The sequence below is a fragment of the Panthera tigris genome, chromosome D2 (genome assembly GCF_018350195.1).
Source record: "Panthera tigris isolate Pti1 chromosome D2, P.tigris_Pti1_mat1.1, whole genome shotgun sequence".
NCBI classification, from domain to species: domain Eukaryota; kingdom Metazoa; phylum Chordata; class Mammalia; order Carnivora; family Felidae; genus Panthera; species Panthera tigris.
The window spans coordinates 54805699-54830772 of record NC_056670.1 but is presented as its reverse complement, the minus strand read 5'-3'; the positions used below and the strand labels follow the sequence as shown (position 1 = coordinate 54830772).

General features: G+C 45.1%; 1 protein-coding gene across 1 annotated transcript in view; it reads right to left on the bottom strand.

Moving 5' to 3' along the window:
• Positions 1-22900, bottom strand: part of DNTT (DNA nucleotidylexotransferase) — a 30620-nt gene extending 7720 nt beyond the window's left edge. The window contains exons 1-8 of the mRNA XM_042960008.1: positions 22698-22900; positions 11333-11504; positions 10268-10393; positions 8605-8775; positions 8221-8292; positions 6907-7030; positions 4905-5037; positions 3740-3848 (exon numbers count right to left, since the gene is read on the bottom strand). Of these exons, the coding sequence (XP_042815942.1) occupies positions 3740-3848; positions 4905-5037; positions 6907-7030; positions 8221-8292; positions 8605-8775; positions 10268-10393; positions 11333-11504; positions 22698-22900 (1110 nt within the window). The remainder of the gene's footprint in view (positions 1-3739; positions 3849-4904; positions 5038-6906; positions 7031-8220; positions 8293-8604; positions 8776-10267; positions 10394-11332; positions 11505-22697) is intronic.
• Between the last annotated feature and the right edge of the window lie 2174 nt (positions 22901-25074).

Below are 25074 nucleotides of genomic sequence, written 5' to 3'. Positions count from 1 at the left end.
GAGAGAAAGAAACGTGTAATCAACTGCTAAATCTTGAGTGACAACTAACAAAGCAAAAAACCTCACAATAATTCAGTCATAGCTCTGCGGGTAGGTGATCTGTTCTCAGACATTCCTCAGGTCAGCCAGTCTCTGACTTTATCATCAGAAGCATTTGGAAAGTTTGTCACAGCAGTTTGTGGGGGCCTCTCCCCAGAGTGATTCAGTGGAAGGAGAAAGGGTGAGGATTTGCATTTCTAGCAAGTTCCCGGGAGATGCTGATGCTGCTGGTCCAGGGACCACACTCTGAGCACTTTGGTTCAGTTTGGTTTGGTTCAGTTAATTTTGTTATTAGGAATGCTCTGCATTCCTTCTGTAGCCCTCCGGGAGATATTGTTCAATTCAACCGGACTTTGATAACTTTTCCTTTTGCTGATCTCAAAAGAGGAAAGCCTTAGCATTAGCTTTTAGCACCAGGAAAGGTATTAGGAAAACACACACCTTCTGAAGGGGGGGAGGGGAGCACTGATGTCGAGAAGACCGTTTTGGTGAGAGGCCAAGTGTTGCTATAGAATAGTCTAATAACCAGCTCAAGAAAACAATTCTGCTTTTTAATGAAACTTACAAAAATGAGTACAACGTAGCAGACTTCCTTGTAAACTTGAATCACGTACCTTTGAAAAGTGAGCTATTAAAATATTAACAAGTCTTTCCCTGAAGTTAAATCTGCAATAACACCCACCTCCCTCCAAAATCCACAAAGCTGTCTTCCTAAAAAGCTGTGTTTACCCTATCGCCACATGGTGGTGACATTGGCTGGTCATAGACAATGGGCCATTTTGTAGGGTTTTGCTTTGGATCTTGCGAGGTGTTTGGGAATGCATGCCTTGAATAAAAAGCTCCTGTCTGCATAGTCAGACACCTTCTGCAGCAGGGGCACAGTTCTCAACGCACACACACAACCCACACAACCCCTGATACTCTGCCTCCTGCCGTCTGGCCTGGGCTGTTTGTGGGACATCTCTGTCTTCTCCCGTTTCTTTCCTTGTTGGTCCCCATTTCCCCTTGAGTGACTTCTCTCTTCTTTGAAAACTCCTTCAAAGTTTTGGGCTCTGCCATCGATAAGCACAAGCTGACTAAACTTCCTATCAGCATGTTCTTTTCTTCTTACTGGAAACGAAGGGACTCCTCTTGACCAGGAGGGAGGATCTTCCCCTGTTCCTCCCTCCCTTCCTCCCCCGGGGACTGAGCACTTGACTCTCAGGTACATGACACGGGGTGGGAGAGAAGTGCTTAGCCCTCGGCTTTGCCTCTCACAAAGAAGGAGGCACCATCACCCCACGTTTAGTATTAGGCTCCCCCAACAGAGAGGGAGGGTGGCAAGGCTGGAGGGTGAGGCCCTCTCCCTTTCTGACAGCCAGGATCCATCCACGCTTCTGTTTCAATTTCCTCCAATCCCTTCTCGGAAGACTCCACATCCCCTATTCAAAGTCAAGTCTGTTTTGCAGTGGGAGTGAATATGTTCTCTCTTCTAAAGTATTAATACTTTCAGTCTGTCAGCCTTCCAGGAACTGAGGATGTAGCCTGGTGAACAGTGAGCGGCCCCGAGCAAGGTCCCACCCACCAGGGGTCAACCCCACCCTAGTCCAGGGGTGAACCCCACTCCAGTGAGCCCTCCCCTCTTTGGGTTGAGCTGTGGTGACCAGGAAGAATTCAGGCTGGCAGGAGTCTTCGAGATGGGGACCTCCACCAAAGATCAGTATTTCCAAGCTCCCTCTCCTCCTTTTCTTTCCACCGACCAAGGGGTCTTCTCCAAGGCTCACATTTAGTTCACTGGATGGGCGGCTCAAACCGACGCCTACGGGCCGTTTGTCGTGCTCACGTAACACGTGCGTGCTGTGTGAGTGTGCTCATGCCTGTCCTGCGTGGGATATCATCTGTATAACCTGGAAAATGCGAGCTCTGGTAAGAATGTCAGGGCTGAGGAGCGAGGTAGAAACGGAAGTTACCCACGAGGACTTCACAGCCAAGGTGGTGGGGGCAGGTCCGGGGCTGCAGGGGTTCAGGCAGAGCTGGGACACCCAACTGCCACTCGGTGTCTCCTCCCTGAGGTCCTGTTTGTCCGCAAGAGGAGCAGGTGCACCTGCTGGCTCCTGGGTGCCCTCACCTGGCACGGGGCCCGGCTTTCCGGCAGAGCTCAGTGAGTACTTATGCAGGAGCCATCACACCGATGGCCACTGGTTATTAAGCGTTTACCATTACCGGGCACAGCATCAAGTGCTTTATCTAATTCTCTCAGTTAATCCTCTCCGTTAATGAAGCGAGACAGCCTTGCTATCCCTGTTTTATAGACGAGGAAAGATTAAGCAAAGCGGCCCAGGTCATGCAGCCAGTAAGCTGCAGGGTTGTGCTTTTAAAGTCCCATATAAAACCCCCTGGGGCTTAATGTCCGCCTCCACCCGTGCCTGCCCATCTCTCTGCTTGGAGGCCAGAGGTCTGGTTTCCTCAAACTGAGGAAAGAGGAAAGGAAAGAAGGGTCCTTGTCCCCATGTCCCACACCACCATCTCCATCTTAGTCTGGAACAGTCTCGGAGCCTGGGGAGCGCGGTGCCTAAACACCAAGGTCAAACAGGCCCACCCTCACAGGGCCCCAGGTCTTGCTGTCCCCACCCCGGCCTTGGCTCCTTGGCTAGCAGGCCCATGAATTGTTCTGTCTATCCGTGAGAACCATCTACCTTTCCTGCTTGAGCCGAGCCGAGGGGCCCGTGTAGGTGGGGCTGACTCTTCCCTGTCCTGCCTTCCCTTGGCTTGGCCAATGAGGTTCACTCTCAGGGCCCCTGGCAGTCCCGGGGTCCACCCTCCTGAGAAGGACAGAGGGGGCTTGGGATGGCCTCACAGGTGAATCTGGATCTGGTTCCAATGTTGGGTCCGCACTTCTGGTGCCCCTGGCTCCAGGATCGTGTGTTCCCCGATCTCATTTTCACTTTATCTGAGGTTTCTCTCCCTCTGGCGTATCATGAAGGTTGGCCCACGGGCAGCAGAGGCTAGATCACTCAGGAAGGATGAAGCTGTGCCAGAAAAACACTAGCCCCAGCATCCTCGCCGGCCAGGCCCACAGGTCCCTGGGGTGGCTCCCTCTGGGCCCTTTGGGAAGTGGAGCTCTTCCTGGAGTGGGGCGCGGGTCGGGGCCCTGCAGGCAGCTCTGGCAGCTTCCTCTGCTGGGCAATAGGTAGCCCGAGGCGAATCTGATCTCCGCAGTGGGTGGGGGCTTCTGAGCCCAGCTGGTCCTCGTTGGTTTCCTTCTTCCCATCTCAGCACAAAGTCAAGGTGGTTGTTGACCCGCAGAGAGTTCAAGGCAGGAGCGACATCTCCTGGCTGATAGTATCCCAGTCCCCGTGGTCCCGCCCCACCCCTAAGCCTGCTACCACCCATCTCACACCTCCCAGGTCTGTAGGGCACATGGGCCCCATTCATTTAGGGGCGGTAACACTTCCTCCTGTCGGACACCGAGACCTACAGCCCTCGCCCCCTGGACACAGGACAGGTGTGTATAAATAAGATAAATATTCACAACACAGACTCTAGGACCCCAGGCGAGTAAGTCTTATCGTGTGTTATGTGGCATGTGTAAGCTGTTGCAAATCGCTGAGAATCCAGTATATGGTCATGACACAAAGACGAGATACATAGTGTGCAAAATTCAACGGTATTAGTGTAATGTTTGGGTGTCCAAACATCTACCTGTGATCCTTCTTCTTACCTTCCTTTGCCATAAGTTTATCACTTTAGGTAAAAGTTCTTCCTCTTCTTCGTCTGTTGATCCGGGGCTGGTAATTAAAAAATCAACATCGTGCCCAATCTTCTTACCCCTGACCAAAAAAAAAAAAAAGTATAGAATGGAAATCAATTAGATTTTTAGCTCTCAATTTTTACAACTCACTTTTGTTTCTATGCCCTGTGCTCAACGTTTGCAACACAAAATGCTCGTGATATTTTTTTTTTAAACAAAATATCCTTGATGGGACAACTCTACTCCTTGCAAGATAAATTTATGACATAGAAAAAGTCACACATAGTACGTATATGATTATATATGTGTGGGTAAAAATAACACAGGAAGTGATCTCTTCTGCATACTCACATGTGCATACCCACCCCCACATGTGCACACAGACTAGCAGATCAGAACCGGTGACCAGAACCGAGAGCTGCATGCACACAATACAAGAGAGGGCTCTCCAAATCATGGTATTGACTGAAGGCATTTTCTTAGATTTGATCTTCCTCTCCCGCTTGCTCCCTCACTTCAAACTTGGCTTGCCAAGATGGCCAATAGCTAACAGGTAAGAGGGCCACAGGGAGAGCTGGAGGAAGGGGTGGGAAGGAAGGAATTTCTTTCCGAAAAGGAGGCCTCAACATCCAACAACTGCACACATCTCTGTGAAGAGTTCATTCATTCATCGACTCAGCCAGTATTTCTTGAGCACCTACATTGTGCCAGGCACCGGGTTCTCACAGAGGACTAATTTCTACAAACTGTGTGAGGAAAGCATGCATACAAACAAATTACTTGACAGGTAGCACTGAGGAGGGGTGCCTGGCTGAGCATGGCACCTGAACTGAGTCATAAAAGATGAGGAAAAGTCGGCCAGGTGACAATTTGAGGAAAGCCAGTGCAAACACAGAAGGGTCTGACTGGGCAAGTCACAGAAGCGTGAAATAGCTCCATGTGTGCAAAGAAAGACAAGCCATTTGGGGTTGCTGAAGTGGAAACCCGAGCTACAGAAGATGAGGCCACCGAGAGAGGCTGTCACCAGATCACCAAAGGCCTTTGTGCCGTGCTTAAAACTGAACTGAACTTCTGAAGGTGGGGAGCCACTGAAGGTGTTAGAGCAGGGGAGGCAAAAGCAGCCCTCGTTATCTACCTCCGGAATCCTCCTGTCATGGTGACGAAGGCATCAGGCAGAAACGCCCAGACGGCCTCTTTAACCAGCACACCGACTGCCTCTGCTTCTGCCCTGGTCACACAGCTGACGAGGTCTTCATAATAGAGGAATCCTGAGGGGCCATTGGACAGGTCAATGGAGAGAGTGACACGTGAGATGACCAGCCCTCTGTGGGAGGTGATTCCGCCCCCAAATAGAGTAAACATGACCACAGGCATCAACAAACTGTTTCCACAGAGATGGGAAATCTCTACTCTCTTGGTTGTGAATTTTTCATGGTAATGATGACTCTTCGCTTTCTGACTTGTAAGAGTCTTACAATTTCCTGACTAAGAAAGAGACTATATTTCATATCCCTCTAGAAACCAAGCTGTTCAAATATAGCTCCTTATTGAAGAACCAGCCTTCTTCATAAACTGTGCCCTATAATTGTTTACAGATCATGCATAAAGATTTACGATGGAAGCTCAGGCCTACTTGCTATAATGACTTGGTTATTCCCACAGACCCAAGGAGGGAGCTTCTTCTAAAAATTAAAAATAGAACTACTGTGTGATCCAGCGATCCTGCTTCTGGGAATACATCTGAAGGAAATGAAAACACCGTCAAAGGAATACACACACCGCCATGTTCATAGCAACATTATTCACAATAGCCAAGACATGGAAACAACCTAAGTGTCCGTCAGTGGATAAAGAAATTGTAGTGTGTGTGTGCGTGTGTGTGTGTGTGTGTGTGTGTGTGCACGCGCATGGAAATAGGAGGGTTATTCAGCCACTAAAATGAGGATATCCTGCCATTTGCAACAACATGGATGGACCCTGAGGGCTTTACGTTAAGTGAAATACGTCCAAGAAAGACAAATACTGTATGACGTCACTTATGTGTGAAATCTAAAGACAAAAACTCATAGAAGAGAAATCAGATCTGTGGTTATCAGAGGCCAGTGCGGGCGGAAGGGGAATTGGAAGAAGGTGATCGGAAAAAGGTATCAGCTTCCAGTCCTAAGATACGTAAGTACCAGGGATGCATGCACAGCAAGTTGGCTACAGCCAACACTGCTGGATGCGTCTTGCTCTTTCGAATCCCAATTATATTGTTATAATTATATTGCATGTTAAAAATTATATTGCATGTTAAAAATAAATGTTTAAAACGTGTACAATTTTTGACCCCTTATTGGCATTTCTTCATTCATGCCAATTAATGCCAAATTCATTTTACCAGAGCCCCCCCGTAAATGGAAGCGTCCAAGCCACCACCTTCAACCTGCGGGAGGTCCTGCCGGGCTGTCAGCTGCCTGTCTCAACACAGTGTTCTCTTCTCCGGCTGGTCGGTCAGGAGCGGGTAGGTCAGCCCTGTGTCTAGATTTTCATACTTTCCCTTCTATTTCCTGGTATCTGACAGTTTCTAAAGCAGATCCACATTTATTCCAGCAATGACTCTAGTTCGTTGAAATATTTTTGACTCCTCAACCTTCATGTCTCTTTCGTGCCCATGACTCCTCCACTCCTCCTTTCACCCACAGGAGACAGTCAGGACCCAAACATCTAGAGCCAGTTCAGTACGAAGTAGATCAACAGCACAACCCTGTTTGACATCTGGATGCAGGAATGACAACAGCCGCTATGCAAAGCGTCTTTGCTTATGCCACGCAAGGTGCTAAGGACTTTGCCTACGTTATTTGATTTATTCCTCATTAACTACCAGTGTTACCTCCCTTTTATAGATGAAGTAACTTAGGATCAAAGACTTGAACAAGCTTGCTCGAGATCTTGCAGCCACAGAATGTTGGAGCCAGGATTTGGATCCAAGTCTGTCTGATTCCAAAAGCTTGTGCTTTTAACCATAGTGCAAAAAAGAGGACGAACAAGGTACCCAGCTCACTGAGACTGGACTTGAAGTTCAGCTAACTCAGAGCCCTACCGAAACCTGGCCAGCCCATGGCAACATCAGGAGATCCGTAGGAGAGACAATTTACCTGCTTTCTGCATTTGTGTGAACTTCAGGGTTTTGTCTGACTTTATTTTACTCAGAGTTCGGAAACCCATCCTGAACCATTTCTCAGATGTCTTCAATCCCACTCCAAACACAGAAGTAAAGAGCTGAAACAGGGAAAGGCATGCCTTTAGTTTCTGACATGACCATTATGATAATGAAGTGACACTTTTCAAGGTCAAGGGATTAGGAAAACAGTGTAAGCATACTTCTGACCCAGTTTCTCCTGAATATGACAAGTGGGTGGGTGATGGTAACTTTTTACAGAGCTTTTTGTTTCAGGGGGGTCCTTTCCTGACCTATGGTATTACAGTGGCTGGCATCTGCATAGGCTTCCGTGTAATCTGACCACCCTTTGCCTGTTCCGTCCACGTGTGACCACAGCTTTCCCTACCAGGCACTCCCCTTGGCCAGGGGTCCCTTACGCACACTCATGCTCTGCGGTTTTAAGAGGGATGCTCATGTAGGTTGTATGAATTCTCTGCTGTCACCCAGCTGGTAAGCAGCACAGCCCAAACTCAAATCCAGGCTGTCTGCCCTCCAAGCCTGGGCTCCTGCCCACAACCAGCTTTTAGGCCTTTGCATCACTCCGGAACCAAAGGGACGGGCAGAAATCTCTGCCACCCTGAACTCCAAGGTGGGGAACACTGGGGGGAACCAAGCCCTGCTTCGAAGTAGAGAAGGACACAGTGGGGAGCTTCCAACACAGGTTTGCTCCTTAAGAGCAGGTTTGTTTTGTCCCATGCTCCCAGTGTCCCAGTGCTATTTGTGCCCATGAGTGACAGATCCTAGAAGATCCTAGAAGATCTCACCACAGCATGGCAATACGCTCGTGCACCCGTATTTATTTTGGCATCTGCTTCCTAGACCACTATTATGGACTCATCGTGCCCCCTTCCACTCATATGTTGAAGCCCTAACCCCCACTGTGATGGTGTTTGGAGATGAGGCTTTTGGAGGGAATTAGGTTTAGATGAGGTCATGACTGTAGGGCCCTCATGATGGGGTTTGTGCCTTACTAAGAAGAGGCACCATGGGAGTTGCGCTCTCTCTCTGTGCATCATGTGAAGGCACATTGAAAAGGTGCCAGGAAGAGAGCCCTAACCACAACCCGACCATGCTGGCACCCTGATCTCGAACTTCCAGTCTCCAGAACTGTAAGAAAATAAATATTTGTTGTTTAACTCACCCAGTCTGTGGCATTTTGTTATGGCAGCCCAAGCTGACAAACCACCTACATTAAGTAATGGGGTTAACTGAAAAACCATTTTCAGCCAACACCTGTAAAATTACTTACTTTGAAGGACTGATATCGTTCATCATTTAACACAGCTTTAACTTCAGAACTTTCTCCATCTTCAATAATTTCCTGCATGGACAGTTGAAAAAATTGTTAGGGGCACTTGGCGTGGTTCCGTCTGTTAAGCATCCGACTCTTGATTTCAGCTCAGATCACGATCTCACGGTTTGTGGGACGGAGCCCCACATCGGGCTCTGCACTGGTAGTGTGGAGCCTGCTTGAGATTCTCTCTCTCCCGTCTCCCTGCCCCTTCCATGGACATTATATAACATCTATCTATCTATCTGTCTGTCTGTCTATCCCACATCTGTATATTAACTGCATTCCCTTCCCCCTCCTGCCTCCTATTAAGAAGCAGGACAAATCACATTTCACCCTTACCTCTATGACACACTTCACTTTGTCCCCCAGGCAGGGAATTCCTTCTGTGTCCTTCATACTGATGATTGTGAATGGCAGAGATTTAAGCACAGAAGCTGCTCTCATAAATGTCGCAGAGGAGACTTCATTTTCTTTAAACTCATAGTTTTCAGCCAGCACCTCGAAGGCGTCCTGAAGAACAAAACCAGGTGAGCCAAACACGGCCTGTTCCGAGCCCCTGAGCTAGTAGTCACTTGCAAACACCTGTTGCTCTTCTTGAGTGTTGAAATACCTCCTGACAGTCTCCTCGAAGGGTGGGATGGGGTCTCCCATGTCTTTGCACCCCTCCCTTGCTATGAGAGGAGCTGAACTGAAAAGACGGGTCACCGAGTGCTTCGTAAGGAGACTTTGAGTTTGCTGCCATTAGATATTCAGGAGCGATTCAACCAAAACCTGATCGCATGCTCACTGCACCCCCACTCGTCATTGCTCAGCATGACCCTGCCCTCTTTCCTTGCAGGCTTCCCCACCAGCGTGTGTCCAGGGCTCTGCCTGGATCACTGGGCACCTTCATCTCTCGGCTTGTATGTAAAACACAGTCAGCACTTAACATGGCAACAAAGGGGCGTGATCACAGGACACGGACCCAAGGCGGGTTGTTTCAGGTAGGGCGCATTTGCATTTCTAGCAGAGGAGGAAGTAGCTACAGCTGTGTGGCATCATGCTTCCGTGCCCAGTACTGCAGTTTCCTGTTCTTCCTGGCAGATGTGGGGCTGGAGGTCTCGAAATGAGAAGTTTTGTAGTTGATACACTACCACATGTTTTAACGACCTGACTACTTTCTCTAGGCTGGAGAACGAGCAGCTGTGGACCTGTGAGGGTCATTTGAAACGCAACTGCCAAACTTCAGGCCTGGGTGGGGCTTTGGAGACAATCTGGCTAATTTCTAGTTGAACGGGTGAGAAAACCGAGGCTCAGAGAGAGGAACTGACTTGCCCGAGCTAGTTAAGATCAGAGAGGTGAGAATCCAGGCCTGCTGTCTCTCACTTGCCTGGTTACCCAGCAAAGGCTGTTTATGCATTAGTGCTGTTTCTTTGTAACTTGCTCTTACTGTGTTTTGGACTAATTACAGTATTTGGTTTTTCCAAATATTTGCCTTTCACAAGTGTTGTGCCCCAAAGTGACAATTCTCATCAAATAGTAATTTACCATCTCTAAACAATACAAATATATTTCTGATTGTATTTGTCCATGTCTACAACAGAAGTAGATCCATTCTGGACTGAAATAAGAACCAGAGATCAGGCCGGGGGTGGGGGGGAGCGAGTGAATGTGGGGGGTAATTTTCCTAGATATTCAGAAAATTACACAATTGAATTTGCAGATCCATGGGGGCGCCTGGGTGGCTCAGTCGGTTGGGCGACCGACTTCGGCTCAGGTCACGATCTCGCGATCTGTGAGTTCGAGCCCCGAGTCGGGCTCTGTGCTGACAGCTCAGAGCCTGAAGCCTGTTTCAGATGCTGCGTCTCTCCCTCTCTCTCTGACCTTCCCCCATTCATGCTCTCTCTCTGTCTCTAAAATGAATAAACGTTAAAAAAAATTAAAAAAAAAAAGAATTTGCAGATCCATGGAAAGACGCTACAAGCCCTTCATTTGCTCTAGGGGTTGTTGTAGAGCCCCTTACCGTGAATACGTGGTTAAAGTTGTTTAAAGTGGTTCTTCTCTGACATGCATACAGAGGGATCTTTTTTACAAGTGGCGGAGTCTTCTGGAGCTCTGGGTTTGGGCTAGCTGAATAATCTCTTCTCACCTAAACAAATGCGGAAGCATCCGTTTTTAATAGCAATCAATAGTCATAATCATAGATATTATGAAGGAGAAAAATTGGAGGCAGTTTGATGGCAATTGTCCCTGAAGAGGATAAAATTATAGGAGAGTCAGATTTTATGTTACACACGTCTCTGATATTTGCATTTGCTACGGTTTACATGTATTGTATTTTTTAAAGTTTATTTGTTTGTTTTGAGCTGGGGAGGGGCAGAGAGAGGGAGAGAGAGAATCCCAAGAAAGTGCTATACTGTCAGTGCACAGCCCGACATGGGGCTCCATCCCACAAACTGTGAGATCATGACCTGAGCCGAAATCAAGAGTTGGAGGCTTAACCGACCGAGCCAACCCAGGTGCCCCAACATGTGTTATTTTTGCAATGAGAAAAACAAACGTGTGAAGAACCATCAATTAAGTACCATTTTCCTTTTCCACGAACTTAGGTACTCATGGTCTGAACCTTCTTCCCGCGGGTTCTAGCATTAATGGTGAAGGACTTGGAATTAAGAGATTAATTTTCATCAGTTTTTCTTTATGAATGATGACAGTCAGAAAAAAAAAATAGGAAGCCTCTACTTTTCTGGTTACCAGAACATCAAGGCTTCCACATTTTGAAATATTTGCGCATAGTGTTGTTCATAAAAGCAGCTACCATTTATCAGCTGCCTGTCATAGATCAGGCTCTGTGGTAAGTGCTTTACACGTATGTTACTCTAATTCCCTAACCATCTTGTGAGGTAGTTTCTTTTGCTGTCTTATAACGTAGAGGAGGAAACTGAAGCTCAGAAAACCCGAGTGACTTTCCCAAGGTCACACAGGGAGAAGGCAGACCGCCTGGGGGTTAAGCTCAGGTCTGTTGATTCTATAGCCCATGTTCCTAATCGTCAAGAAAAGGGCAAAGAGGATCAACCGTAACACTTACAAGCTGGTGTTTTCCTGTCACCTCTACTGGTTTTCCTGCTCCCATGGATTCTATCAGCCAGGAGATGTCCAGGAGCTCTAGCTGTGAGCTGGCTTTTACATTCTGTACCTGCAGCCACTCTAGGACATCTGAGCCAGAGTTGTTTTCTGCTACAATGTGGGTGACGGAATCACTGCAGAATGCAAGAGAAAGCTATCAGCTGAGGGGGATTTCAAAAGGAGAAGGGCTCCTCTTACCTTGAGGTGTTCAGAACATCCCATCTGATGAAGAAAGATGCATACTAGACCTGACCATAGGCACAGACAATTTAGGCCTCCAGGGAAGGGAATTCTACATTAATTAGTGTAGCCACAGTGGTCTATGTTACATGTCAGACACGAGAAAAATTAAGAAAACATTAACAGAATTGTGGTGTCAATGGAAAACCAAAGTCCAGAGATGACAGAAGATGAAATTTTTCTTAAAGTAGCACCAAGCATTCCACAGGAGGCTTTGGTATGCCATTTCGTATTTATTTGTAGAGGACTTCAGTCCAGTGTCGTTCAAACTGTCTATGACCCACAGTTAGAAATACGTTTTATATTATGACCGAAAATAAAAATATAGATACATGTAGATATGCTTCTAACATCTCATTAAATTGATCTCACAGCCCATTAATAGATGGTGACCAGCTTTGGGGAAGTATTACATGTTTTTTCAAAGCACAATCTTGTGACAGAGGGTAGGCAGGAAGCTTTCGCCTAATAATCACCGAGCACTTAACCATGCTTCAGCACCATCCAAGTACCTTACGCCCATCATCTCATTTGATACTCACAAAGTTCCTTAGGCACGTGTTATGTTATTCATACTTCAAAAACGAGGAAACTGAAGAACAGAGTTTAAGGGACATTCTGAAGGCCACACAGCTAGTAAATGCCCTTCATCCTTTCTGATTGTCTTTTTTTGGGTCAAGTAGGTTATTTCTAGTTTTTAATAAGTCTTCACGGTCAGCATCATATCCTTGGAACCAATGTGTTTTCAGTCTCTTTCAGTTCAAATAATCTACGAATCTGGGAGATAGCAAGATGCATATTTGGGCATCCAAGAGAAAAATAGAATTCTTTTCTCTTTCCTACTTCTCTTCCTTGACTTCCTCTTGCTCCTTCTCCTTTTTTGATTGACTCATAGATGCATTGGGTATTTTTTTGTTGGCTGTTGTATTCACAGCCCAGGTTCCTTGTAGTGGCAGTGGTAAGAAGTTGGAGTTTCCAAAGAAGGAAAGGGAAGTTTGTGGACATTAGTATCTTATGTGAGACAGATGGTTAACGATATGTTATGACAAGGCATAAAGCATGGACAAGATCTGCAAGTGATGTGCAGAGAAGGAAAAGAGCTGGTGTGAGCCGGTGTGAGCTGGGAGAGGCTGGCTGGCTTTGTGGAAGGAGGGGTTTGTGTCCACTGATGGATGGGGAGGGATAGGCACCTAGATGGCAGAACTTAGGGCCCTCCTGGAAGAAAAGGTTCAGGGGCCAGAAGAAAAGTAGGGGAATGGCCTGGATCAGAGTGAAGAGTTTATGTTGGGAAGTAGTTGTCGATGTGGCTGAGTCGGTTGGGGCAACCAGGTTACAGAAGGTCTTAGAAGCCTCGTTTGGGAGGTTGGATCTTATTTTCTGGGGTTGTGGAACCAGTGAAAGCTTTTGTGAGCAGGACACAGTGATAGTATCACTATGTTATTTAAAAAAACTAATCTTGGAAACCAATTTGACAATAAACTTCATATATTGAAAAAAATACATATTATTATATAAAGTAAAAAAAATAATAATAAATTAAAAACTAATCTGGATGGGGGGTGGGAGGGAGGGGAGGGTGGGTGATGGGTATTGAGGAGGGCACCTGTTGGGATGAGCACTGGGTGTTGTATGGAAACCAATTTGACAATAAATTTCATATATTACAAAAAAATTAAAAAAATAATAAATTGTCCCCCTTTAAAAAAAAAAAACTAATCTGGTCCACACAATGATTTGGAGGGGAGAGTGATGGGTGGGAGGGTTGGGAGCTGGATAATTCTCACCCAGTTTGGCTCCTGTAGCACCAGGAAGGAAGGCAAAAGAGATAAGAGGGACCTCTGGCTTCAGTTCACCTGCAAGAGCTGAAGTGGAGAACAGAGTCAACTATTACTCTCCCGTATTTATACAGGAAAGTAAGAGCGCTTTGGGTAGAAATAGGGATTTCAGAAGTTGCAGTTCTTTGGGGGACAGTGGAAATGAAATTTATTTCAGGCATGCTGCATTTGAAGGATGGCAAGAGGTCCAAGTGAAAATGTCCGGTTGACAGTTGGAATCTAAGTCTGACGTGGGGAGAGGGTTGGGGGCTGGGGGCCAGAGCTGAGACCATCTGGATGGCAGGATGTGCAGCGGGCCAAGCAGAAGTACGTCGTGGTGAAACCACATCTGACAAGAGTTGGGAGAAGGCAACTCTCTGCATCCCTATTCTAGGTCCACATCATTCCAAAAATTCTTTATAACAAGCTTCTTGCAAGATCGTTTATGTGAAGACTTTAAGAAGACAACAAAAGGATTAATAGAGCTACAAAGGAAGTGTTATTCCATCTAGATTTCTGCCCTTTGGAGGGAAACTTCATTATTATATTATTATTAATTGTAGTATAATATTTATTTTTATTATTATTATTAAGGCTCTGTCTAAACTTCAAGGGGAAAGGGTATGCTGAGGAGGAGCCCTGGGGCTCAACTTCCAAATTCAAGCCCCTCACCATCCACTCTCCTATCATCCCCACCCCCACTATTGCTTTCCTTGGGGCCATGTGGTAATGTGTGAGCTCACACTATTGGATGAGAACCACATGCATTTCTTACAGAGTTAATATAAGCATATTTGTAAATGACAGGCCAAACATCCTATGGAAAAAGACTGATTTAAACTTCCAACCCCTGCTCATTAAGCAATTGGCAAACAAAACAACAACAACAACAACAATAGAGCACACACACGCACACAATCAAATAGGACCTCTTCAGCCACTCACACAGAGCTACTCAGAGTTCGGGACTGCTTGTCACTGGTTCCCACAAGGTAAGCACAGAAATCGAAAGTCAGCATTTAGAAACTTTAATGGTAGTTCGACACCATCACAGTAGCTTATTGTTCGTTGTTTGTTTGTTTGTTTTTTGTTTGTTTGTTGATAAAAACATTGATCTGCGGTGAATTTTTTGAAAACTGGTCCTTCACCATAAATCACTTAAGGAACACTGTCTAGAGAATATTGTCTGTTCTAGCCCAGTCTACATTCCCTGTCTTCTTGTGTTGCCTGAGTTTGGCCGATGGACTCCTCGTGGCCACCTGGCTCTGGACTACAATGTGCTTCCTGTGTTGGGCTTGTCACGTGCCCTTCGCAGACCATTCACCGTCTCTGACTGTGTTTGTTCACTGTCAGTTCTGAGCCTGTGGCATCAGCGCTCCTGGGAGAGCCACTGCCTCCCATGTGTTCTGCTGACAATTTCTCAGTGCTGTGCTGTGGCAGCTCTTTGTCTGTTTGCTGGTAGAGCAATTTTCTCTCTGCTCTGAGTATGCCTATATTGGAAATATTAATAATATTGGAATATTACTGGCCAGACACCGTGGCAGGCACATTTCATGCATTCCCTCATTTAATTGTCAACAATGCTGTGAGGTAGGTAATTTCACCCCCATCTAAGATGAGAAGAGACCTTGGGGACATGAAAAATTCACCCAGCTGATGATTGGTGGAGCAGGATTAGATAGACCCTTGTTTTGTTCTATTTTAATCCAAAGCCCGTGTGCAGGACCAAACTGAACGACCCCTCTGTGACTTCGTGCTTTTTCCATGGCTGTAGAGAGTGCTGCTCCTTTTCACAGAAGGAATAACATCTGGAAGGGTGACATCATAATAAAAAACCCTGATTCCCTCCGAAGGGCAGAAACAGAGAGGCAATAACACTTTCTGTAGGCCAGTTCCTATTGGCCACACTGTCCCTGCTGCTGCACGGAATTTGCGTTTGGTGCCTTTCGTCCAACGGCATATGGACCGCAGTGAGACTGCAAGACACGCAGAACTGTCCCAGAAAATCTGAAAGAACAGTTGCCATAGCTACACAACAACATGGAGAAGCCACGGGGAGGCTGGCAGGCTCTCTGAGCTCTGAGTTTTCCTAAACCTCGCAGAGAGGCGGATATGCTGAGGTGGAGCCCCGGGGCTCACCTTCCAAGTTCGGGCCCCTCACCATCCACCCTGACCATCCCTCCTGCACCACCACTGTCTCTTCACCGGGGATGTCTCTGGACACGGCCCTGCCTCTACCAGAGACAGTCCCTCTACCGGGGACGCGGAGGGAGGAGTGCTGGATAAGGATCCACAAAGAATATAATGTACAGGCATACCCCCAAGAAAAGACTGGAGAGAAATACTCCAGACCATTAGAAAAAATAAACACACACACACACACACACACACACACACACACACGTGTATATTCTTACTTAATCCTCACAAGAGTCTTACGAGGTGGGCGATATATAACTTCAGATGAGAAAACCAAGGCTTGTGGAGGTTCCGTGAAACCAGGATTCAAACCCAGCTGTGCATGACTCAAGCAATCTCTTAACGTTCCACTAGAATGTGGTTAGACCCCTGAGTGAGGTGCTGTTCAAGTTTTTTTTTTTCTATATTTTCCCATTTTCTGTCATGAGCCCTCTATCATCACATTCTACTGAAGGGGGGAAAAATACACATGAATGTCATTTTCAAGGCCAAAACCTGGCACTGGGACTGAGGTGGTACCTGCCTGGGCCCCAGAGTCCTGGGCTTTCTTCGCATACTAAAAGGTGACAGGAGGGGGCACCTGGGTGGCTCAGTCGGTTAAGCGACTAACTCTTGGTTTCGGCTCAGGTCATGATCTTGTGGTTCGTGAGTTCTAGCCCCACGTCAGACTCTGAGCTGGCAATGCAGAGGCTGCTTGGGATCCTCTCTCTCCCTCTCTGCCCCTCCCCTGCCCGTGCTCTCTCCGTCAAAATAAATAAATTTAAAATAAACAAATAAAAGTGACGGAAGCCTTGGGCAGTGACCCCAGCCCCTTCCAAAGACTCCAAGGTTCTGCTGAGATGGCTGTTCCTGAAATGTCCATGAATTCAGTTTTTTAAGTACACCTAGTTCCTTAGCCATGGCCAATCACTAATGGCTTGGACTAAGTTTGGGAAGGCTTGAACCAATTATAACAATTCTGAACTAGGATTTGTCCCTCAGCTTGCCACAGGGAACAGTCAATAGACAGACCATTGGTGGAATGAATTCATGAATTAATTATCCACAGCTCTAAAGGAACTGAACTCGTGTCCACCAGAGACATCCAAGAAGCGGGGTTAAAATTCAGATGCCTGGGCCTTATGAGCAGAGATTCAGATTCAGTAAATCTTACCCAGAGCCCGGGAACGTGCTCCCTTGGTAATTCTGGCCTAGTCAGCTCCGGTTAGTCATTGGTGCATAACCAACTATGCCAAAGTTTGAGGCTTTAAAAAAAAGCAACGCTTTGACTATAACTCACAATTTGGGGTCAAGGATTCAGAATTCAGGCAGCTGTTGGGTATGGTGCCGGTGGAGGCGTGATGCTCCTTGTGGCTCGGTGCATCTGGCACGTTGGTGAGGATGGCAGGGAGGTGGGTTGGGCCGCATCTATCAGCCTGAGCACCCTCGCGTGGCCCCTCTCGCCAGGGACTCAAACTCCTTACATGAGGTTGTTTAGCAGATCCAGGGAGCAGCAGAAGCCCCAGGGCCCTTTATGACCCAGCATCAAAAGTCACGCGGTGTCACTATGTTGAAGCAGTCACAAGCCCTCTCAGATGCAAGCAAAGGGAAAATCGTCCCTGCCTCTCCTTGGGGGCCACCACATTCTAAGACGACCTCACAGCCTGAGAACCGCATTTTGAGAGATGGTGCTGGAGAGAAAATCTCTCTTTCCCGCACACTGGACTCTGGGCTCCATGGTACCAGAGTTTCCCAGCGTGGTACTCGTTGCTCTGAAGGTACGTGAGAGAATTTTAGTGGGTACACAACTGAACACTGAAAAGGCATATGTGTTTATATCTACATGTTTAAATTTATGCATATCAGACTCATGTTTTTTATGAGTTTCATGGGTTTTATGTTATTCCTTAGGACAAGGCTAAATTATTACTATTTAAAATTTTTTTTAATGTTTATCTTTTTTTGAGAGAGGCAGAGCGTGAGTGGGGGAGGGGCAGAGAGCAAGGGAGACACAGAATTGGAAGCCGGCGCCAGGCTCTGAGCTGTCAGCATGGAGCCCGACGCGGGGCTCGAACCCACAAACCGTGAGATCATGACCCGAGCCGAAGTCGGACGCTTAACCGACTGAGCCACCCAGGCACCCCAAGGCTAAATTATTTTTAACAATTCATCTTAGGGGCAATTAGAAGAAACACGTTAAGTATATAGTAACATATGTGGTAAAACATACATGATTATAACAATCATGAATGTGACCCTCAGATGTTCAGAAAGCCCTGAGTTAGGACATTCACTCACAAATTTTGGTTCTGATTGTTTTTTTCTGGTATCGACCTCCTCACTGCTCCCATCTTTCTTTTCCTAGTTGGTCTTGCCTCTGAGTATAATTAGAAAAATGCTTCATGAAGAAAGAGGTGGCCCTCCTTCTTGGCCTGGAGACAGACTGACCCCCACTCTGACTTCCACAGTCTTCACGGATGGTCACCTGCTTTTATCTTTGTCTTTAAAATTGTTTTCTTTCCCCAGAGAGGTCATTCCCAATTCTTCCCATCTGATGTAGGACTTATCTTATACATAATGACTTTAAATAGTAATTTACAGTTAAACTGAGCTAAATACCACTTAAAAACCCTCCTGCCAATTTCCCTTAGCAACTGATCTGTTTCAGAATCCCAGAAACAGAAAAATCGAAGCAGTTTTATTTGGTTTTGTTCCACACTTATACTATCACCAGTAGATAGGTTTCTATTTCCAGCCCTGATATACTTAAGACTGAAGGGGTCTTGCCTTGTTTTGTTTTTTTGTTTTTGGGGTTTTTTTTTTTCATCCCACCTTAAATGAAATTATGAACATGAATTTAAAATCCACAGATTTTGAAACATGAGGTAATCTGGACCAGAGAAGGGCTGGAGCTTACAATGCATGTCCTTGAATTTATAAAGTTTTTATTATTTTGCTGATTACAAAAGTAATACTGGTGCATCATTGAAAAATAATTTAATTACAACAATTAATCTTGGTAATCACAAGTTCCTTTGTCTGGTTTTATATTTGTCAAATTATTCTTTGAGTAAATATTCTTTTTTAATGTTTTTGTTATTTATCTTTGAGAGAGAGAGAGGGCACGAGCAGGGGAGGGGCACAGGGAGAGGAAGACACAGAATCCGAAATGGGCTCCAGGCTCCGAGCTGTCAGCGCAGAACCTGATGCGGGGCTCGAACTCACGAGCCGTGAGATCGTGACCTGAGCCAAAGACAGATGCTTAACCCACTGAGCCACCCAGGTGCCCCTGAGCAAATATTTCTTGAAACTACTGTGTATCAGAAAACTGTCAAAGTTCTGAGAATGAGCTACAGGATAGCCCCTAAGATGCCCTTGCCCTTATGGAGCCAGGGAGGAGTAATTGGATAAGATGTAAAGCCAAGTGGCAGAGCTGGGACCAACCCTTCACCACTGATCCCACCCATGTTCTGGGGAGGAAGTTCTGTCCTCTAGGAGGGTTTCCAGGGGTCTTCGGTCTTGGATGCAGAGAGGTGTAGGGAGGAGGGATTCAAGTTGGGGTATATCTTGCTTTCAACAGACAATACTTCCCAAAGATACCCTTGTGGACAAATTAAGATGTTTAAGCAGGACAAAAGTGCCATCCGGTGGGTTTCTACTGCTCCAACAGCAGAACTGAGCAAGTGTTAAACTACTGGGTAGTGTCATCCCGGAAAGTGACCCTCCTTAGCCACAGCCCTTTCTTCTTCAACATCAGTGATTTAGGTCAAGACATAGTAAACTTAACTAATGAGTTCATGGAGGAGGGTCGAAGACAGAGTTTTAAAACAGCTCAAAGTATTAGAACCAGGGAGTGAAATAAGAACATGACAAGCACTGGATTCTCATCCTTCTCTGGCTCATCCTAAATAATGTAAGGATTATGAAGTTGCTCTAAAATTTAGGATATTGACTATGGAATAAAATTCAGTATCTTTTTCATGAATGTGCAAAATGTGTCAAATGACTTGACATCTCCCCTGATTTCTATTTTAAGATCCAGCTTCGAATGGTTGTTGAATAGCATGTTTTCTGAAATATAACATTAATATAAGATATAATATTAGTGGAACTCATTCCATATATAAGGATACAGTGCACGTATGCTCGGGAATGAAATAGCTCCAGATAGTTCAATGGATTGAGGCACACCATTTCTAAGCTATGTGTTCAGGTCCAGGTAAAGTAGGAATCAGATGTTTCCTCGAATGTAATCCTCCTGGCAGCCAAAGAATGTGCTAGAAACTATGGAGATTGCTCCCTATATATATAATATATATAATACACACACACACACACACACACACACACACACACACACATCTTCTCTTTCTTTGAATCTTATGTACTAGAAAGAGAAAGGATAGGCTTCACTAATGAGAAGTATCCTTTCGTATAGAAACTAACTTTATTTTTAAAATATATGCTTACCATAAAAAATTTGGAAAACACAGAAAATAAAAGCAACCATAATTCCTTCCTACTATACCCTTCCTCACAAGATAATCACAACATTTTGATGGTTTTCCTTCCTGTCTTTGTTCTCTTTGTTTATATCATTTGACCTAGTTCAATTCCTCTCCTTAGGGTTTTACTGTCAATGGATCCAGCCAATTAACAAGAAAACAATTACACTTCACATCTGTATAACTGTTTTGTTTCACCAAAGCACATTGACATCCATCATCACTTTTGGTGCTTACCTCAGATAGAACAGACTATTTTTCAGGAAACCAAGGGCAGAGAGGAGAGAGGGGGTCTTGCTCCCCACCACGTGGCTGGAAAGGGTCAGAGCCAGAACTGGAGCTCTCTAGATTTCTTATCTAGAGATGTTCCCCGGCCATAATTTCTATTGTCTCTCCCAATTACAGTCTATGTATCTCTGTACAGAAATTCCGTTTGAGAGCTAGGACTTCTACTTCCTGTGGTTTATTTTTGTCCATAGAACACGTTTGCATTTAACGTGTCTTCTGGGCTGTCAGCCTGGTAGCTTCACCATCACATGCCTGGCAGCAGTTAGCTCACCCTGCACAGTTTCCTCTGTTGCCTGAGCAGCCGGGCTTGGTCCTTGGCAGCAAGCATCTGGGGGCACAGAACTGCCTCTCTGGCTCTGTTGCCAAAAGAAGAAACCTGCCTCCTGTGTCTTCCCAACTACCTGCCCGAGCCACCATGTCTGTATTCGTAGCTGTGTCCATGACTAGTCAGCCCTTGCTGGAAGTATGGCCGTTTCCACTGAGAGAGCTTTCTATGTAAGTGGTACCTTGACCATCTGGCTGTTGCCTTCCTGCCTGGCCCTTGTCAAATTTCTTTACCACAAAAAGCAGTTCCATATTTGCAAAGGCTTTTCATTTCTGCTTTCCAATTTCCTTTTTTTTTTTTTAATTTCCGGGGTTTGCCCTCTTTAACTATGTCATCTTTTCTTCCCCCAATTCCAACATTTTATGTAAGTCCGTAAGATTGGGTAGACTTAACAGTTAGATGAAATCTACAATTTCATGGAAGGAGTGTTGAGATTTGGAGCTTAACATCCCAAACGAGATAGGGGGCTAAAAAGAAAAAAAAAGAGGCAGAGGGGGGAAAGGAGTTCATGTAAAGAGAAATCAGATGGGAGAGAGACCATGGGAGACTCAGGAATTTCTGAATAGGGCATTTTAGTAAAAAATAAAATAAAATAAAATGTTTCTGTGACATTGACTCTTCATATGAATTATGAGTACTTTGGAAATTACTGTATCTTATTACTGACTTTTGTCTTGTGTTTCTCTAGCAATATGAAGCTGGCATTTCTTCAGCAGGAAATGCTTGTCAGCTTTATTTTTAAATATCAAAGACTATTTTTAAAGTAAAACATTTCTTTTCACTTAGAATTCTTACAGTTTTTCCCAGGAAAGTTGTGGTCAATCTATTCCTTGGACAAACAAGGCCAGCCAACTGTGCTAGTCATTCTTTACCCACTGCAAGCCCCGTGGCCGTTCTGTTTGGAGCTACTCATTTCAAGGTTTTAATACCATTTGTTTCTGGATTTTGTTTTGTCTTCTCTTCCATCCAGTGGAGACCGGTTAGATGAACCACAAGGCTAATTGCTGCAATGAATGGGATTGTGAGCAAACAAGTGTAGATGACCCAAAGAGTTGCCCTTTTGTCTGAGCTCTGACCTCATCACTCGGCCCCATGTCTAGCAGCCCTGGACAGAGCTGTCCTTGAACCTTTAACCAGAACCCCTAGCTCCGTGAACCCCGCTGGGACTGCTCTTCAGAAAAACATGATCAAGGTCACATTTGGGTGCCTATGGAGAGCCAGCTGCAGTCACTCATCCTAGCCCATCACAGACACTGGTCACCTCACCACAGCCAGATATTTAGCTTAATTGTCAAAGAACCAAAACATTCTTTCTGCCTCAGAGTAGCTAAAAAAAATTTTAAGTTTGTTTATTTTGAGAGAGAGAGAGAGAGATAGCACAAGCAGAGGAGGGGCAGAGAGAGAGAGGGAGAGAGAGAGAGAGAGAGAGAGAGGGAGAGAGAGAGAGAGAAGAGAATCCTAATCAGGTTCTGCACTGTCAGTGCGGAGCCCCATGTGGAGCTTGAACCCATGAACCATGAGATCACAACCTGAGCCGAAACCAAGAGTCAGATGCTCAACCTACTGAGCCACCCAGGTGCCGTGAGTAGCTGAATTTTTTGATTGAACTCAATAGCGTTTTGTTCAGTTTGGTCAGGAACAAAACTGAGTGGTTTCTGCATTAAATTTTCCAATTATATTTCTGTTATCATCCCTGGATACCTCATCTCATAATGGTGAAAGGCAAAAACAAAAGAACAGAAAAATAAGAAACCACCTTATCTTTTGGTGCCAACTAGTTTCAATATAATTGTATCAGTTATACATCTTATTTCCTTTAATTAGTTGGCTTGAATGTGTTCTTTGATTTCAAACCTACTTTCCCAGGAGAAATAGCACTTCTTCTATATGTGGAAGAAGACGCAGGTTCTTTGGGTTCCAAAGAAGCTATTCACAAAAACCCTGCCTATTCACAAAATGAAATCAGTGAGGTCCTACCTGAGCTCATTTTCAACCCTGAATCCTTTCCTTCGTGCCAGCTCCATGAGGAAGGCTCTGCGGGTGGTTCCCATTTTCTTCTCCAAAATATAGAGAACCAAATCCTGAAACTTGATGTCATGCGGAGGAGAGACCATTGAGGCACCCATCTGCCTGGGCCTCTTCTTCCGAGGGCTCGAGTGGGCCATTTGCAAAGGATCCATGGGAAGAAGCTTCTGATGCTTCTGCCTGTGCCATCGATCGGTGTCTCCAGAAGTGAGGGAGAGCCCGCCCTCCTTCATGAAGAGCTCTGATGTCATCTTACTGGCAGACTCTGATGTCAGGGAAGGGTTTCCTGGGCCCTGCCCTGGTGATAGCTTCCTGCTGAAGAGCAATGGAGAATTTTTATCTCCGTTCAACTCATTTGTTCAATGTGGAGATCGTAATGGAAACAGTAAGTTAACTTCGCTTTCCTATGTATAATCTTACCAGATCCTCAGAGTAACCTTGTGAGGAAGGTAGGGAAGCATTATTATTCCCATGTTAGCATCTACCTATCTATTTATTGTTCATTTATTCATTCGGGCCCCTCTTGTCTTTGTCGTCTATTCCTTTTTAACCTTCCAACTTGCTTGGTTCTCTTCCTCTCTTGGGCAATCATTATAATACATTGGATTTCTATAGGTTGTGTGGATGTTATACGATGCACGCAGTTGTTTTGATTTTACGTGAATGGCATTGCTAAGTTTCTCATTCTGCTGATCACTTTTTTATTCAAAACTATGTTTTCAGATCCCTCCACGTTGCTCTATGTGCTAATTTGTTCATGATGGACACTTTAGCTATGTTGATGCATTTTGTAAGTGAGGAAACCAAGTCTCAGTTGACTCAACATCATAGAGTAAAGAGGCAGAACCAGGTCTTGAACTCAGGTTTTCAGACTCCAAATGTTATATATCTCAGCTTTTTCAGTGGATTAAGTTTGCCTGGAGAATAGTCTATTATGTAACTCTAAACTTGGATCTTTTGGGATGGAACGGGATGATCTTTAAATGAGAATTGCTGTCATAAAAAGACATTTTCATAATTTTATGTGCAAAATAAAAATTAGTGTCTCTCATCAATATACTTTATAAATCTCATTTCTTGACCATCTACCAAGTGGCCAGGGCAAGCATCTATAAGCCTTAGCTGATTGAATTTTCATAATACCACTGCCTGGTAGGTGTTGGCATCCCCAGTGAGGTAAACAACTTGCTCAAGGTCACAGAGCTAATAAATGGTTATGGGTAGGAAATTATCAAGCTAAGTTGAACTCAGATCTGTCTGCTTGGCACAGAGGAAGCACTTCAAATAAATGTCATTTGGTAGTAATTTGAGGTTTTGTTTTTAGAGAAGAACCAGTTCGATCTGAAATCAGATCTATATGTTTTATAAAACTATTAAATCAACAAAATATGATGTTAACCACTGTCTTATTTAATCTGCTTTGAATCACTGGTATTGAAAAGATCACCAGCAAAAATTTTAAATGCGATGATGGCTGTCTGGTTATCAGGCTATTGTCTATCAGCCCCAAATCCACCTTTCTCTCCTGGGCTCTATGAGGTTGGGGGTGGGACTGTGTAAATGCCATTTCTCAAGGTCAGCGGGCTCCCTGCTAGGCTCTACCAGTAGGAGGCACTAGAGGGACTAAGTCCAAGGCTGGACCCTAACTGATACACTGTCCAATTAAATGAGGCACAGGAAATGAGGACCCACCTACACTGCTGGAGGTATACTCCTTCTAAAAGGAACTCCAACAACAACAAAAATCTTTAAGACGTCCAAATCCCCTAAGCCAGCATTTCCATTTTTTTAAGAAAGAGAGACACATAAATATGAATGCACTAAGAGGTTCATCACAACATTTTACAGAGAAGACTTAAAAAAACAAACAAACCATGAATGTCCAATAACAGCAGGAGGTGATAAAGTATGACAGGACACTACGCAGTCACTAAGACCATGTCATAAGGAAATATTGTAAAACATGGGCAAACGTTCACAATCTAATAATTGTAAAATCAGTGTATAAAATAATAGTTACTGTATGACATCAGTTTTGAAAGAGAAGACTAGAGAAGTATATGGCAAGCTTAATATAATAGTAGATATCACTGGTTGTAGGGTTTATGCATGATTTCTATTTGTGCTTTTCTGTGTTTACCAATTCTCTATAATAAACATGAGTCACGTTTGCCACCACAAACACAGACAACTTAGAAAAATTACCTTGAGTTGATACCAGGTGGCCTTATGCAAGCTATGATTCAAAGGTAGGAGGTTGCTCAGAGTAAGCTAAATGGCAATGGATTGTGTTTTCTGCTAATTACACACAGGGCTGAGGGACAAACGC